This window comes from Gymnodraco acuticeps, unplaced genomic scaffold (genome assembly GCF_902827175.1).
Source record: "Gymnodraco acuticeps unplaced genomic scaffold, fGymAcu1.1, whole genome shotgun sequence".
Classification (NCBI taxonomy): domain Eukaryota; kingdom Metazoa; phylum Chordata; class Actinopteri; order Perciformes; family Bathydraconidae; genus Gymnodraco; species Gymnodraco acuticeps.
In genome coordinates this window covers 2,180,126-2,197,200 of record NW_022990699.1, presented here as the reverse complement: position 1 = coordinate 2,197,200, position 17,075 = coordinate 2,180,126, and the positions used below count along the sequence as shown (strand labels likewise).

At 40.2% G+C, this 17,075-nt stretch overlaps 2 protein-coding genes across 4 annotated transcripts in view; one reads left to right on the top strand and one right to left on the bottom strand.

Moving 5' to 3' along the window:
• Positions 1 to 2,239: 2,239 nt before the first annotated feature.
• On the top strand, positions 2,240 to 5,820 carry LOC117555930 (T-cell leukemia homeobox protein 3-like). The gene is made up of 3 exons (XM_034231006.1): positions 2,240 to 2,871; positions 3,792 to 4,029; positions 4,543 to 5,820. Exons 1-3 carry the CDS (start codon positions 2,445 to 2,447, stop codon positions 4,724 to 4,726), a joined length of 849 nt encoding a protein of 282 aa, XP_034086897.1. The 5' UTR covers positions 2,240 to 2,444; the 3' UTR covers positions 4,727 to 5,820.
• Positions 5,821 to 5,838: 18 nt separating this feature from the next.
• The window catches only part of LOC117555931 (Kv channel-interacting protein 1-like), a 38,270-nt gene continuing 27,033 nt past the window's right edge, over positions 5,839 to 17,075 (bottom strand). For 2 of the 3 annotated variants that reach the window (XM_034231008.1, XM_034231009.1), the window contains exons 2-8: positions 9,637 to 9,761; positions 8,989 to 9,058; positions 8,818 to 8,888; positions 8,619 to 8,726; positions 8,414 to 8,518; positions 7,980 to 8,042; positions 7,369 to 7,468 (exon numbers count right to left, since the gene is read on the bottom strand). In XM_034231008.1, coding sequence (XP_034086899.1) covers positions 7,421 to 7,468; positions 7,980 to 8,042; positions 8,414 to 8,518; positions 8,619 to 8,726; positions 8,818 to 8,888; positions 8,989 to 9,058; positions 9,637 to 9,761 — 590 coding nt within the window. In that variant the 3' untranslated portion in view covers positions 7,369 to 7,420. Of the gene's footprint in view, positions 7,469 to 7,979; positions 8,043 to 8,413; positions 8,519 to 8,618; positions 8,727 to 8,817; positions 8,889 to 8,988; positions 9,059 to 9,636; positions 9,762 to 12,860; positions 13,213 to 17,075 lie in introns of those variants that run through there. The other variant, XM_034231007.1, reaches the window with a different exon arrangement.

Genomic DNA, 17,075 nt, shown 5'->3' with positions numbered 1-17,075 from the left:
AAAGTGAATCAGTTGCAATGCAAACGTCGTCCTAAACAGCTATTGGACATGTTTGAATACATTAAATACATTACAATATGTTTTGTTCGATGTACAAACTCCGTGGAAATTACGGTGAATTATTCTAACAAATGTCATCAAGAGAAACATAAAAATGTCCACAAAGATGACAGCTATAACTGACCAATTCTCCCCCATCAAAAGCCACCGGTGAGCTCACATATGGCGAGGTGGAGCAGCCAACACTCAGTCTGTCCATATTGCCAAACAAACACCTCGGGCTCGTCCCGTCTCATATTGCTTCATAAGACTTTATTGTGAAGGGCGAGATGCGGATCTTTTTAAAAATGTATTACCCACTACAGTATCTTTGCATTTCAATGTGGTTTTTGCGTACAACCCCACCAATGACAATTTATTATGACGTTATTTTTAAGTTATGTTCAATGCAGATTGGCATAGCCTATAACTATCATACAACACTGACAATAATATCTAATAGTCAGCATAACATTTTTGCCAAGAAGACCGGATAACCCAAATACGAAATGTAATTAGGCTACATGAATAGTTCAGATAAATAAATATAAATAAAGACATTACTAGGCATATTAAAAAAATGATGTCAACGAACAGGTTGAGCAGATATTTTAAAAAGCCGAGAAGTATAAACTCCATTGTCACTAAATGAATATGTTGGCCATTAGTTTGTTTAAGTACTGTAATGTGATAGCCTAAAAAGCCACCTGCCGCATCCGAACCCGACGCGCATTTGTCTGTCCCTTAGACAAGTTAGTGAAAATCTGATTACCCGGTCACTTTGGGCGCCTGTTACATTGAATCTGAGTGGTTAGCAGCTTCCAGAGGCCGGACACTTTATCTGAAGTAGCCCATGGCCTTCCCTTGTCAGGTCATTTAATGTGGCACTGGCTACCAGGAGCAAATAAGGCCACGTTATGCTTTGCCAACCTCAAAGACGCTGGTGATTCACTGCCAATGTTCAATAAGGCTGCTGTCTTTTTATTTTAAAGATAGATGTGATGGATTTATTGTGCGTAATTACGCATACACAGGCACAATAATTATACTTGCTTGAGGTATTATTCTGTCTAAATAATCACACATTTATCATATTTAATAAAATGTTGAAATTGATTGTTTAGTTAATGTGTTTCAATGAATTTATGATTTTTTAAAAAATCAATCATGAATTAACGCGTGAACATGACTGCTGTGCATTTGTTTATACAACTGGTACATCTAAGGCTTTGAATCCGATGCATTCTACTGAAAAGCGTTTCATAAGTTATGTTTTCTTTTAATCAAAAAAACAATATAAAACTGTTGAAACGCCTGAATGTAAAGGTAGCCTATATTTAAAACTAAAATAACAAAATGATTCTCCACAATGGATAATTGGCGAGGACGATAAGAATAGGTTTTTAAATAAAAGGGAAAACATCTCAAACCGTGTTTTCTTCCTTTTGGTCTCTCCTTTATAATATATCCAGTCTTCAGGTTATAAAGCACTTTATAACTTGCAACTAGTTTTTGTGTAAACTATTATTCACGTACATTCTGCATGTGACAGACGATACAGATTGAAGGGGTAACACAGACAGCAGGACGACAAATGATGAGCATTTTGTGTCTCGCCTGAATAGTGGTAATGGGCAGAAGCATCAATTCATCAGACCCTTAGGTGGGGAAAAGTTTTTTTTTCCACTGACATCATTTATCACCAAAACGTATAAACCCGTTCACAGTGAAGACATTTATGGGGACTAGAAGAATCCAGAAATATGACTGACTCAACACCAGTTGGTTGAAACAATAACATATTAGATGTTTGTCGCTAAAGACGCTAAAAAAAACAACACTGATCTTCAGTGATCGCTGGTGCGATTTCTTCTGACATGTCATATACATTTCCATGAATCTGTTGCTTGCTCCTTACTCTCCGTTATAATAAAAAAAAATTAAAACGACAACGTCAATAACTGATTCACTGGCATTGTGATGCCGTATCTTGCCATAGATATATAACAAACTGACGCCTGTGGTTATGGGAAATCTTGGTTATTGTGCCAAATTGTGGGCCTACCCCTATTAACATTCAATCAGTTATTCAGGTTCCAGCCAATGAATAGTGGAGAGGGATGTAGGAGGACGGAGTTGAGCGTTTTGACGCGCAGAGAGGAGGACAGAGCGTCACATCTCTCCAAACGCCCATCAAAGTTTCAGCAGAGTGCGCAGAGAGGACCCAGTCCTCTGAAAGAGGCCTGTTAGAGACAACAAGGATACGCTGGATTCTGGAAACACTGCTGGACCGCGATGGAGACACAACTGGCAATTACAGTTGTTTCAGTTTGACCCTGTCGTGATTCCCCCTAAAACATATATTTTTCAGTTTTTCATTTCCTCTTCGCGACAGAGCAACGGGAATGGAGCAAGCACCCAGCGCGCCGAGCCCTCCTCCAAAACCGGCTCACCACGAGCCCATCAGCTTCGGCATTGACCAGATTCTGGGAGCCGGTACGGAGCCAGAAACCGGGCGCACGTCAGGAAGACAAAGTGGAGTCGATCTTAGCAACGGGGACGGTTATTACAGTTTAGGAAGCCAGACCGGGGCTAGCGCGCCCTCATACACCGCGCTATCCATCTCCCTCTCCGGTATAATGCCTCCGGTGGAGGCGTCGGGTTCTTACGGGGATAGCAGGAGTCTGCCAAGCCGGGGAGTGATTCGAGTCCCGGCACACAGACCCATGACAGCCCTGGGACCCCCGGCCCCCGTGCAGGGCGCTATCCCTGGGTTTGGAGGGCTGTGCTTCCCCTGGATAGGAAACAGGTTCGCCAAGGACAGATTATCAGGTAGCCCATAACACCTAACGGATTCCCCTCATTAAGATTGCATAATGTTTAAAATATTAGTAACTTCTGTTGAATCATTTAAAAAAACACCTGTGCCAAATATTTGTAAAGGTTTTTAGCAGCCAACTGAAATGATTTTACTTTAATTATTTTAACGGCTGAAATAAAAAAAAACAACAACAGGACGCAAGTTTTTTAATGTTTATTTAAATACTGGATTACCCTACATTTACTGATTATTATTAAACACCTTTTACCCACTTCACTTGTGTTAGGAGTTCAATATCTCATTTCTACATTACGTAGTTGAGCAAAACAAATGTAGTTGTGTAACTATCACACAGCTTTGTCAGACTTTGTTTATAAATAATAAACAGATAGAATGTATTGACATATTGTATTACTATAGTGAAAATGTACTACAAATGTTAATTATAGTCTACATTGAAGATAAATAAGAAACACACTATTGGGATGTTGGATAATTTCGGCTACGTCTTAAAACTACATTAAAAAATAATATACAATAATAAAACCTGTGTTATGTCTTCTGTATTTAGCACAGAGGTAAAGACGAACAGATGTCTTTACAAAGAAAGACGTTTCATAGAGAAATTAAAGATAAATAGGCCGACAGGCCTATTGTCCTCTCTGTAATAGCAGCATGATCAGTTTCTCCTCAAACGACTTAAAAATAAGAATTCATTTATTTCCCAGAGTTGCCTTGTTCATTGACCAGACTCATCTTCCACAATATATTTCCTCTCACATATTTCACATAAGGCGTACACAGTCTAAATAGGGAATTGTTGTCAAACAGGGAAGATATCTGTGATGTATGGCCTTGTATTTCCATACAGAGTGTTTGGTGCTGTAGGAAATCTTCTACTCACCGGTCTCTCTCTCTCTGTTCCCTGCAGCTGCTCTGGTGCCATTCGCCGTAACACGGCGGATAGGACATCCGTACCAGAACCGCACGCCACCCAAACGAAAAAAGCCCCGTACTTCCTTCTCCAGGGTTCAGATCTGCGAGCTGGAGAAGCGTTTCCACCGGCAGAAGTACCTGGCCAGCGCGGAGCGGGCAGCCCTGGCCAAAGGTCTGAAGATGACAGACGCACAGGTCAAAACCTGGTTCCAGAACCGCAGGACCAAGTGGAGGTTAGTACATATTTGTCTGGACTAACATTTGCAAGCGTAGTTCATCACATTTACACAAGTGTTACATCTGTTTTGGCTGTCCAGTTCAAACTTTTATCAAGCGCCACTTCCTGTTAATTGACCCCATTGACACGGAAGAATACAACTTTGACCATAACCTAACCAGCAATTAAAACAATAGTAGGCTATTGTCATCCTCCTCTTCTCATTCACTTTCTTCTACAATTACAACAGGCAGAGTAAAATGTAGTTTTGACCAATTATTACCGCAACTGTATTTGCTGGAAATCATGTTTTTATTTTTGTTTTGCTCAGGACACCAACGTTGACATCTTTACATCACTGACCTCATTTTAATTATATTCTAAGAATTTACCACTGCGGTTTGTGCAAATGTTTTAGTTCCACACGTGCTTTCTCTTTGTGTCTGTTATTTAACCGCACATAACCTCACTTTTTAATTGATCCTTATATTCATTTTTCAATGTTTTTTTTTCACCTGTCTGTTTCCAGGAGACAGACAGCCGAGGAGAGGGAGGCGGAGCGTCAGCAGGCCAATCGCCTGATCCTGCAGCTGCAGCAGTCCGCCCTCCAGAAGTCCCTCAGCGAATCAGCGGTGTCGGATCCACTGTGCGCGCATAACTCCTCCCTGTACGCCCTGCAGAACCTCCAACCCTGGGCCGAGGAGAGGGAATAAACACTCTAATCGATAGGCATTAGCTATTATCCCTGGGAGGATAAATAAAATAAATGAGTCCTACATGAGGACGAACACTGACTATGATCCATGCAATGGATAAAAAAATGTTGGACCTGATAAATGAGGAATTGGTCAGAGCCAATTGAGTGGACGGTTGAACAAATTGACCGGAAATGATGGTGAGTGGTGTTTGTTTTGGAGATGAGACAGAACTTTCTTGGAGTAAATCTTGCAACTCTGTTCTTTGGAACCGTGAGCCTTTTTCCAATTGAAAAGGGAAACTGAACTTTGACAATTCTTGTCACATTATTATTTTCCTCTTATGCGTGTACCAATTATGTTTACTAGGATAAGAGGGAGACATATTTGTGTTAACCCCTTGACTTAAAGTAACCATTTTGAAACATCTTGAAAGGGTTGGCTTTGTTTCTTTAGGGGAAAACACCAGCCATATGAAGGCAAGGCCTACAACACCCGTTTAAACATACATAAGAGAACCTGCTCAAAAATGTGTCTGGAAAAAAAAGATAATTAAGAATCCTGCTTTGTTTTATCCAAATACACAACAATATGTCTTCACAAGATTATATTTTTGAATGTTCTGGTGCTTAACATTTTCTTCCAATCTCATTTATAAATGCAACACCACAATTACCTGTGCATACAAAGGTGTGGTGTACCAGAGTAGCCCAATACATGGTGCCTAAAATGTTATATTATGGGAGATAAATGCTTTTGTGCACAGTAATACAAAGAAATAGATGTCAGGATTAGAGGGGAGAGAAGTGAAGAAAATATGAAGGAGGCTGTAAGTTGGGTAATAAAGGGAGTGATGCATGTTCAGTTGTGGTGGTGACGTTATATGCACATTATCTATCATGCTTTATTTGTGTGTCCTCCGGGATTGAGGCACAAATGTACAACTCTTTTGTACTTTCATTGTATATGTGTAAATAACAATATAAACTGTTCTTGTGACCCCTTTTGCTCCTGCTCTTTATGGCGCACTATAACAATGGTTTTACGGTTTTAATACACAACAATTATAAGCTATACAAATGCAAATGTTATGACGTGACAAGGTAAAAAAGATAGCAGACATGAATTCATTTCGTTTCTTGAAAATTGTATTGATAAATATAATGATTTTATACAATATTTCAATACACACATTATTTCATTCTGACAGCTTTATTCTGTCTGTCTGTTTGTCTTCCTTTCTGTCAGTCTATCTTAAAGTTATTCTGGGTATAATTGAGATGAGCCGCAACACATCTCAGCAAGGAATCTTTATTAAACAATTGTTAGCACAGTGAGTGGGCCTGACACTAAATCATTTATTATTCTGTATTTTCGTCTTGCTCAATCTTTAAAAAAAAGGCTCTTGTTTGAAACATGGCTTCCATTCCTTCAGAATCAGTGACTGGGTCTCTCTCGTCTTCTGTCTTATTCTCTACTCTTCTTTTATTCTGTTTCCACACTCGTCCTTCCTTCTTCTAGCTCCCCTCTCTTGTCTTTCCTTCACAGTGAAACGTTGGTGGCTCCGAGTCGACATTTCTAACAAACAGAACTGACGACAACACTCTCCTCTCTGGCAGAAACACAGCCAGTTGAGCTTGACCAATTCTTCCAAAAGATGATGTTGCTACATGCCACAAAAACACACTTATATTCAGGCAAACAGAAAACACACACACACACACACACACACACACCTGTGTCACTCTGCATCTGTGTGCCAGTTAACCTCGAAATGTGTCCTTTATTAAGCAATGAGTGTCAGGTAGAATTATTACATTAAATCCATTTGACAGTGAGACAGACAGATAGTCAGAATAAGAAACACACAGACAAAGACAAGGCAAGAACAAGCCACAAATACAACAATTAAATATTTACAGTGTAGTCATTCTAACATTGAAACACTGACCGACACCACATGAACACAGTGGGTGTAAAGAGGACTGTAGCAAGCTGTCACGAGACGTAAGACTGCACGCTGGCTGAGGTTACATTCAGCTCTGCAAACCTTTACAGGCCTGTGTCTGAATTTAGTCTGAAAACAAATGAGGTGGCTCTGTCAGACCATTGCTTCCAAAATGTATACACTTAGTTGAGAATATTTTTGAGTTATTTATCACGGCACAAAGCCCATGTTAAATACGGCGTAGGCCTCTCTCTTGCATGCTTCACAATAATGCTCAGCTTGGTTGTGATGACACAGAAACTCATGATGAAAACAGCTATTATTTTAAAGTCTAATGCACAAAGTATGCATTGCACTGTTCTCAGCTGCTTTTAGGAATTCCAGTCCTGCTTGTTAATATGGTATTGTTGTTAAGTGTATTAAAAGTATTTGACCAAATGAGACAGAATCAGAATTTACAAAATGACATGAAATACACACTGTCAGTAACGACTGCAAAAATGAGGGAGATGGAGAAGAGGTAAATGGTTACAGAGGTTAAATGAAAGGTATAAGTCCAAAGAATCTTTTCCAAAACGTTTGTCTCCATGGAGCACAATGGTTTCCATTAAGTTTTCTGGCAACCATCCCTCTTTAAGCGACAAGATCCATGTTTGGTTTCCAACGCAAGCTATGCTGTTCCTTTTCTCTTGTGTGTTCATCTCTTTTCTTCTTTGTTCTTATCTTGCACTTGTCTTTTGTACCACATCCCTCTTCTTTGTTGTCTAAATGACATTTTCAAAGAGCTGTAGAGACCTCATGATGTTTTCATCCTGTGCAAAGAAGATGGAAAATGAAAAAACTGAGCGTGAGGAGAAAGTAATCCAACAAACACTAATTAATTCAGATTACTGGCCACTAGGGGGCAGTGAAAGCCTGTAAAATGATGGTCAGTAATCACTCTACAGACTAACAAACACATTGATAAAAAAGAAGCAAAGTCCATAATTAATAGCCAATATAGTGAGATGTGCAGAGGAGAAAGCAAAGAATATGAGGAAACAGGCCCTAAAATAAAATGTTTACTTTTAGTTTTTAAACTGAAATTAGCATGTATCACTGTTTTCTGCAGTTTTTGTTTATTAGGCATGTTGTCACAATAGGAAGCACAGGTTTTTCTAATAACATTAACACAGCTTTGTTACATAAATGGTTTCAGCCACCTTTAATTCAATCATTTACACAAGACATGTGCTACTGCAATATATTAAAATGCCGTTTTTTGCAAAGTTAAAGGGATCCTCTGTATTATGTAATTAGAGACGTGAATCTAAAGAAAAGTACCTCTTGACAAGAGTAGATGAATTCATCCAGAGTGACCACACCGTCTCTGTTTTTGTCCATTTTCTGTGAGGAGAAATGCAAAGGTGTTATAGGGAAGATATTATTAAATATTCATTAAGATAGATACTTTTTTTAAATAAATAGACCACCTACTTAAATCTGCAGCCTATTCTCATCGTCTTATCACGCATTGCCCTTTACATCAGTGTTTTGGTTTTGTTCAGTGTTGTTTGTTCTTTTATTGCAAGTTTAGTTTGTTGTTGTTAATTTTGCATAGCGATGCCATGGTGGGCATCGCTATGCATGGTACAAGTACCAGGTTTTTGTTATGCTTTTAGAAATGTGAGGCATGTGCTCGACTGATGCATCCTTGTTTGGTCAATCCTCACTAACTATGTTGTTGCTTTTTGGTCTGCCGCCTAAGATGTTGTTACCTGAAAGAAGGCCTCCACATGCTGTTTGGGAGCATCGTTTTTCAAGACAGGGTAAGTGTACTTCCCCATCATGTCGTATATCGCTCTGACGATGTCTGTCATCTCCTATGAAACAAGGGGAGAGTAAACACATACCAATAAGAAGTGTGAGATTAACATGAAAGTACAAAAGAAATGTGAGTGGTAGTCATACACAAACACACACCTCTTTGTTGATGTATCCATCTCTGTTGATGTCGTAAAGGTTGAAGGTCCACTGTAGCTTCTCAGTGATGGAGCCCCTCAGTAGGATGGACAGAGCTGTAACAAAATCCTGATGGAGACAAAAAGGACTGAATTAAAAACAATTCAGAGGAGAGTTAGTTTGGAAATAGAGTCATTCAAATAGGAGAAATCAAGCAAACCTCAAACTTTATGGAGCCACTATGTGCTGTGTCAAAGGCGTTGAAAAGGTAGTGTGCATAGGTGCTGGCATCTGCAGGAGGAAGAAGAAAACGCTTGTCAGTACACTGGATAAAAAAAATAGTGAGACAAGGACAGGTATAGACTCAAACATCACGACACACACTCTTTACCTCCATGAGGGAAGAACTGGGCGTATATTTGCTTGAAAGTTTCCTCGTTCACAACGCCACTTGGACACTCCTGGAACGAGAGGGAGACAGAAGAGTGGTGATGGAGATGGAGAAAGTCCGATTGAGTCAATTAAAGGATTACACAACATTAATGGGAGACTCGCTATGCATTCAACATCTTTAGTTTTTTGTTTAATTTTATGTAATATCACTAAAAGTAGAACAGACTGCAATTTCATATCCTGACTGTCTCTCCAGGGTGTCACTATTGAGTCAAGTTTTTACATAGAGCTTTAATTAAGCTGTAAATTGGCAAAAGAGACACCAAAAGGGTCCTAAAATGATACCCGATTATTTTGCAGTACTTGAGCATTTATGTGTAGTACTTTATTATTAAGTAAAAAAGAAAGAACGATAATTTACAGATTATTTAAATACATCTTCAGTATCTTAAGTACACCAAGCTGATACTGTGGACAGCTACATGGTGCTTAATGGAAGTCTAATAAACCACCTCCATTAAAAGCATATTACCTAGCCAAATATCAATTTCTTTGGTTGTACGATGCTTAGATAATTCTATAGTTGGAAGTAAAGAATTACTATTTGTAATAGTTATGTTAGTAATGAACGTGCCTGGTCACTTACATTCTTAAAGCCCCGGTACAGCACTTGGAGCTCCTTTTTGCTGAAGTTGGTTAGAGCTTCTAGCTGGTCGAGGCCTTCCGGTCGATGGCACACCATCGTAATCTCCAAGTCATCATCAGCTTTGTCTGAAGAAACAAAAATACATATTTCTTAATAGCTGATACACAACACACAACAAAAGAGTGTGGAAGCAAGAAGGAAGAGAAAGAAAGAAAATCAAAGTAGTATAAAACAGAAGAAAATAAATATGTGACACAGCAAAATAATCTGCCATCAAGTTCAAAATGTTATTTATCCAATCCATTAAAAGATAGAAAATAATAAGACTTTTAAGACGTTGAAAAGGAAAGGAGGGAAGAGGAGAAGAAGAGAGGTAGGGGTCAGTCTAACAGCTCCATGTCCCTCGTCTCACCGGCACGATCATTAACATCTTATTACTGTACTCGCCGGAGGGGAGAGAGGACAAACCATCGACCCTGACTCAACACACACACACACACACACACAAAACGCGCACAAAATCTTACACTGCCAATATCTAAACATACTAGTAACAAAGCATGTGCACCTAAGTGCATGCATACTCCCTGAAGCAATCTACAATGTAATTATGCATAATCTTATAACTATGCATAATTTAATAGAAATGGCCGTACTATTTCAGAACATGATAAAGTGGTCATAAGGTGCAGTAGGAAAACGCTTGACAAAATAACGTACCGGTGGTTAATAAGAGGGTACGTTTTATGATGCTGTTTCTGCCTGTTCCTGCTGTGTTTGCTTTAGTAAGGAAGCTACCAGAGAGCCCTGAGGTTATCATCCTCTCGTTTCCCAGTGATGGATAGGCTCTTTGCTCTGGTGCTGAGCTTTTAAACACTGAGAATGTGGGCCTCACTCAGACAAATCTTTGATGAAAATGCGCACCCTAATTCACCCATAAATAACTTGATAAATTCCTGCATGCCATGGGATCATGATTATATTACAGCACTTAAAACATTAAGGAACGTCTCTACTAAGGCATTTATTAGTTTCTGACTTGAGAAAAAAAAAAGGTATTCTCCAAATGATTATATATTATATTGTTCACCAAATCACATAATCATTAGTAAGAGCTGGCTGCCCATTCAAAGGACTGCATGTTCATCAGGTACAATTTCCATGTATCTTTAGCATTTACCTGCTGAATGAATTCTGTCAGTTTACAGATGATAACTCTGTTTTGCAGAGGATCTGGAGACAGTCATTTGAATGGGAGGTGGTAGAGTCATAGGGTCAGCCGATATAGTGATAATAAAGCATTTCTAAGGGCTCCTGTCCGGCTTTAATGAAGTGTCCCAGAGTGCAATGTTCACACTGTCCTTGGCACTCAATATTTTAAAACATCAACATTCTTGAAATATAAATCTTTATCTTTGTGGGAAGAACCTCAGCGCCCTGTAAAGCTTCATTACACCAACTCCTCTTCAAATGTTATATCTCAGAGAATCATGGGCAGCACTCTGCATTATTAAAACCCAGTCCAGTGTTCTGATTTGATAAATACTGCAACTGCAAATGCTGTTTCATGATTTATGAGCAAAAGCAAGTTTGAATTTAAATGAACTTTGAAGCATTAATCTTGTTGAAAGGGAAAAGTACTGAGAAAAGAGATTAATGTTATCGATACATCCAGTTAATGACTCTGTTCCCACTACTTTCTTACTGTGTGGGTGCACTGTGCATTTGTATAACTCCTGTTAAGTAGCTATAAGTGCTATATATTTACATAGCACACACACACACACACACACACACACACACACACACACACACACACACACACACACACACACACACACACACACACACACACACACACACACACACACACACACACACACACACACACACACACACACACACACACACACACACACACACACACACACACACACACACACACACACACACACACACACACACACACACACACACACACACACACACACACACACACACACACACACACACACACACACACACACAAACCCCCGAAGGCCCTTCATTTAATCACTCAGGCAGCTCAGTGTGTTTTAGTGTCACATCAGGATGGAGGAAGTTCAAAGTAATGGCTCAAGGTGAGATTATACACAAACCCCAGGGGTTTCCAGACATAGCCTATACTGTACATATACCGCAGAATCACACACACACACAAAACATGGACACATACAAAAATGGTGATGGTATCAGTCAAAGTCACACATCACCAAGTACATCTATAAGTAAGCCTCCTCTATGAAAGAGAAAAAGTTAAACAGTCACTAGGACTGACCTCATTAATAAAACAAGTGGGAGAGCCAAGATCAGTTCACATTCCACTTTCAAAGGAGCTATACACCTTTACTCAGTCAATAAAGCAAACACTGAATGTATGATCACAGTGGTTAGGAGAGACTCAAAACATAGAAAGTAGCAGACAAAAAATAAACAAGCCCTCTATAGAAAGCCCATAATCCATCCATTCGTTTTCCAACGCTTATCCTCGGGTTGCGGAGGAAGCAGTTCCAGCAGAGGGCCCCACACTTCCCTTTCCCTGGCCACATCAACCAGCTCTGACTGGGGGATCCCAAGGCACTCCCAGGCCAGCATGTAGATATATTCCCTGCAGCTGGACCTGGGTCTGCACCTTGGTCTCCTCCCAGCTGGACGTGCCTGGAACAGCTCCCTAAGGAGGCGGCCCTGTGGCATCCTTACTGGGTGCCCGGTTTGTCTACTCCGAGTCCCTCCTGGAGGACTGAACTTCTCACCTTGTCCCTAAGGGAGATGCCAGCTACCCTCCGGAGGAAACCCATTTCAGCCGCTTGTATCCGTGATCACGTCCTTTAGTCATGACCCATCATTCATGACCATAGGTGAGAGTAGGCACATAGCAAACCCATACAATTAGTTGCTAATGGAAATTGTTCAGAATGAATTACAGTACACGCGGTTGAGAGTGCAAGCAGCCAGTCTGCAGCTTCTAAAAATACATTGATTCATAATGAATTAAAATGTATTTTCTCTGAAAGTTACCGCTGAATACAAATGATCTATTTTCAACATATTTTATCTTCACACATAAATAATCCTGATCTTTTTTGTTATTATTCCAATAGCTTGCATAAGTGAAAACTCTTTTTCAACTCTGCTGGTTGGGAAAGTGCTGGATTACAGTTCTGATAGCAGTTGTACTGACTCACCCTCCACAGAGATGACTCCCAGTAGGTGCAGCATTTTGACGGCCGCACAGCACAGAAGAATGATGGCTATAGTACGTAAACTGTTCTCACTCTGCTCCTCGCTTTCCATTTTGATACCTACTTCTTTCACTGGCCTTCAGAAGATTACGCTCCAACTCCACTCTTATTTCTTCAATTTATTTGAACGTTTTTATTTTTGTATTCCTTCCCTTTTACCAAGTAGAAATGTACAATAACTAACTTATTCTAAACTTTTACACTTGCTATAATGACTTTCATGCAATTCTCTCTACAGTTAGCTTCTGTTTCTCTCTCCATCTCATGCCTTTAATCCTCCCATCCATCCTGCCTCCTCATACACTGAGATCAGCACTCGACTGCCTCTCTCTGTCTCTGTCTTTTTATCCCCCGTCCCTCCACTCCCTGGGGCATCGTCCTCTCTTATCCTGCCCCTCTCTCCATCCCACTAACTCTCCCTCTGTCCCCCATCCCCAGCCCTACTCCCCTCTGTTAGAGTCACTGTGTCCTTCACTTTGGGAACAGAGCTCTAACTTTAGGGTCCGGCCTGAGCACACTGCCACAACACATACTGCTCTACGGCCTTATGTGTTTGTCCCGTAACTATGTGTGTGTGTGTGTGTGTGTGTGTGTGTGTGTGTGTGTGTGTGTGTGTGTGTGTGTGTGTGTGTGTGTGTGTGTGTGTGTGTGTGTGTGTTCATGAGCACATCAGCACTTGATTAATTGGCTCCATTGAGTCACACAGTCATCCTTGAACAACAGAAGGCTTACAAAGTGACTTTTCTAAATAAAGTGTTGCTGCTATGACTCCTAAATTCCCCTACATTGTATCTTATCTTGTCTTATCTTATACGTGCTTTTAAAGTGACTTGATCTATAATTGAAAAATTATTTATCTGAATCAGAGAATACCTAGTGTGAATAAAGCATCCACCCCCTGGTTATCTTTACATTGTCTTTATATGATATATTGTAATGTGTCTGCCTAGAAAGAATGACCTGCTATATTCTGCAACTGCCACAAGAGGGCAGCATTAACTAACATAAAGGACACCATTGTGCGTCACAGTTTTCTCAAAGACGTATTGTACATTTCATTGCATGAGTTATATCAGATTTAGCTGGTAGGTTATGTGCCAAAATGATAACGCTCTGAAAATAGGAACAAAAAGTAATTCGTTGTTAAATTAAATGTGCCATGTTCTTTAAATGTAGAGCATGAGGTAAGGGTGTATTTGCTGTACTATCTCTGTGCACAGGATGGGCACCCATCCGCAGTGTTAATGTTAAGAGGAGCTGTGACGGCCCAGCTGAAGTGAAGCCACTGGCTCGCAGGCTGCAGGGGGCTCTGCTCTACCAAGAGCTTTCCCACAGAGTTACCAACTGAAGATTTGCTTTATTTACTGGTCTGTGATTACAGCAGCAGTGCTGGGTCAAATTAAATGTAGTGGCAAGAGTAGCATTTAATTCAATTAGCCAGACATTTAAAAGATGCAGTGTGAACATCACTTGTTAAGGATGATTACTGTATATTGTGTTCGTTCAAGTAATCAGCCTTCAGCAGCCTCTCACTGTGACCAATCAGCAACATTTCTGTCGTGGAGCAACAGGAACAAGAAAGCTGCATGCTGCCATTCATCTGAGCTACACTCCTTTCTACAGAAAGTATACAATTTATGTGGTATGGTATATCAAATATATTAAAGGACAATATTGACAAATGTTATAGCACAATAGTTGTTATAACACTTCACCATAAAGCTAATTCCAATTAAAAAAAGAAGGTGCAGTGCAAATTGCAATGATAAAGCAAGATTCTATAGCAACATTAAAAGCAAAGCAGAGACAACATTTAACCATTTCACATGTGATCAATTCACACAAGGCACAGGTTGCTCACGGACATTTAACGTACAATTTAGCATTTAGGATTCACATATCAAAATCACATTAGAAGTCACAAAATTCCACAATCCTACTTTGACCGGATTGCTCTGACTTTTAAATAAAAAATAAAAAAACCGAGGTTCCCACTTATGGGCCCCAGGAGACCCTGTGGACCCAACCCAGTCTCACATCTAACGTGTAATAACTACGTTGGTCCACAACTTGGGATGTAGTATTTCAAGTGACATGTAATGTAATGTGTCCATTCAGTAATCCAGATATGGCTATTACAGAGTAGAGGATTGGCTCCTGCTATCCTCTGCCAGTCTAAGAGTCTGTTTTCTAATTGTTTTATGTGAATAACTTGAAACTGACTGCGGTTTAGAGATTCTTACTCAGGAAACCTCTGAAATCTCTTTTAAAATGTCAAATTAATCTGATAGAGTCTTTGTCGTACATACTATAAACTATTAAATGCTAAGAGCGAAAACAGTGCAAACAGAGCTAACATTGATAACCTGCAGGAGAACTGGAGGATGACCATTAGGTTTCTGCGAAAATACTGCGACTCGTTTTTAGTGGTTTTTGCCAGAGCGGCAGCCATTAGCTAGCCAGTGGGGCACATTTTCTGCTCAGGTAGACGTGACTCCGTTATATCTTTACATAGCAAATAGTTGTTTGATGCCATATAAATGCTCTGTATGCCGTATTAGAACATTTTATAAAAATGGATTGCAATAAGCCTGCATGATTCATTCTTAATTTTAAACTAAAACTGTAAATCTTGCCGGTTCCAAAAACTGACCTAAAAACGTCTTGAGATCTTCCCTTCTGTCAGTTACAAAATCATATATTCGGAGTTTGACAGTGGCCAAAACCCTGAACTCATTTCAGTTTGTTTTCAGTATTAAGCCGTGACCTGAACTGTCAGCAAACAAATGACAGCTTGTCACTCTCCCCAGCCAGCCACTAAAAACAACTCTTACATCAACAGACACGCACTTCTTCCAGCCCAGAAACAGGGTTTAACTCCCAGCTTTCCTGTAACTCTCATATAATGTTAGCTCTCACTTCTCCTCTATCGCTTCCTTTCTTCTGTTGCCCGCTGAATCCTGCTTTCTTATCTCTCTCCCTCTCTGCCTTGCTCTCTCTTTCCTTCTAGTACAGTGTCCTGTAATCCTTGCCAGAAAGTGTAATTTGCATAATCTGAATTTGCTTAATCTGCCGTCCTGGCGGCGATGGAGAGGGCTCGCTCTCACCGGCCTCTATAATGTCAGAGAGTGCTCTCCAAGAAAGCAGCAGCTCTACTGGCCATGGGCTCCCTGGGTAAATGGAGGAAGTATCTTAAACAATGGATTTAAGCTGCAACAGTCCTGTTTACACCATGCAAAATCTACACAACATAATCATGTTGCAAGGCGTGAATTCAAGCTGTTTCTGAGACGCATTGTTTTCCACAGTGAACATCCAAGCCAGTGGACATGAGCCCAATCCCTGAGGGGCCTTTGGGTGGTTCACTGAAAGTCCAATAGCTCACTCTGCTTGAAGACACACACAATCACACTGTGGATGACCCTCGAACAAGACAAACTTGAAAACATTATTTCAGGGTCAGAGATAAAATATTAAGAACCCATGTGTCATAATACATACACACTCCCATGCTTGCATGCTCACACACATCTGTTTGCTTACTAACCCTCGGCCTGTGAGTGAGGACTGAAGAGCTGGAGGGTGTTTGCAGTATTTGTTTACTGTCAAGGCAGGAACGCACGCTACTAATCCACCAAATGTCACTTCCTCATATTAGAGTGCCACTTATATTTGGGATATAAGTGTGTCAAATACTGCTAATTTACACACACGTATGACCATGCCAATATTTAGTTTTAGAGTAAATACACATCTAGTCCACACACATACTGCTGGATGCTAAGAGAGGAGAATGACAAGATGACTTAATAAGCACTCACACCAGCTAATGGGAGTGTGGGTGATAGAGAAAGGAAGCAAATGAGAGAAAGAATGGAGGCATATGAGAGAGTGGAAAGAGGGAAGGGAGGTATGGAGCAGTTTGTGGAGAAAATTAGAAGACAAGAGAGAGAAAAAAAACGAGGAAGAAAAGAGCCAAACAACAGGGAGAGGACAAAGGAGAGGGGTAAAATGGAAAAGGATTTGAAATGTTGGAAAAAACCATATAAATAAAATGTTGAGGGTCCGGAGGGAGGAAGCAGGAAGCAAGAAGAAGGCAGATGAGTGACGGAGAAGGAAAGGAGCCAAAGAGAAGATTGAGACAACAATGCTACAGGG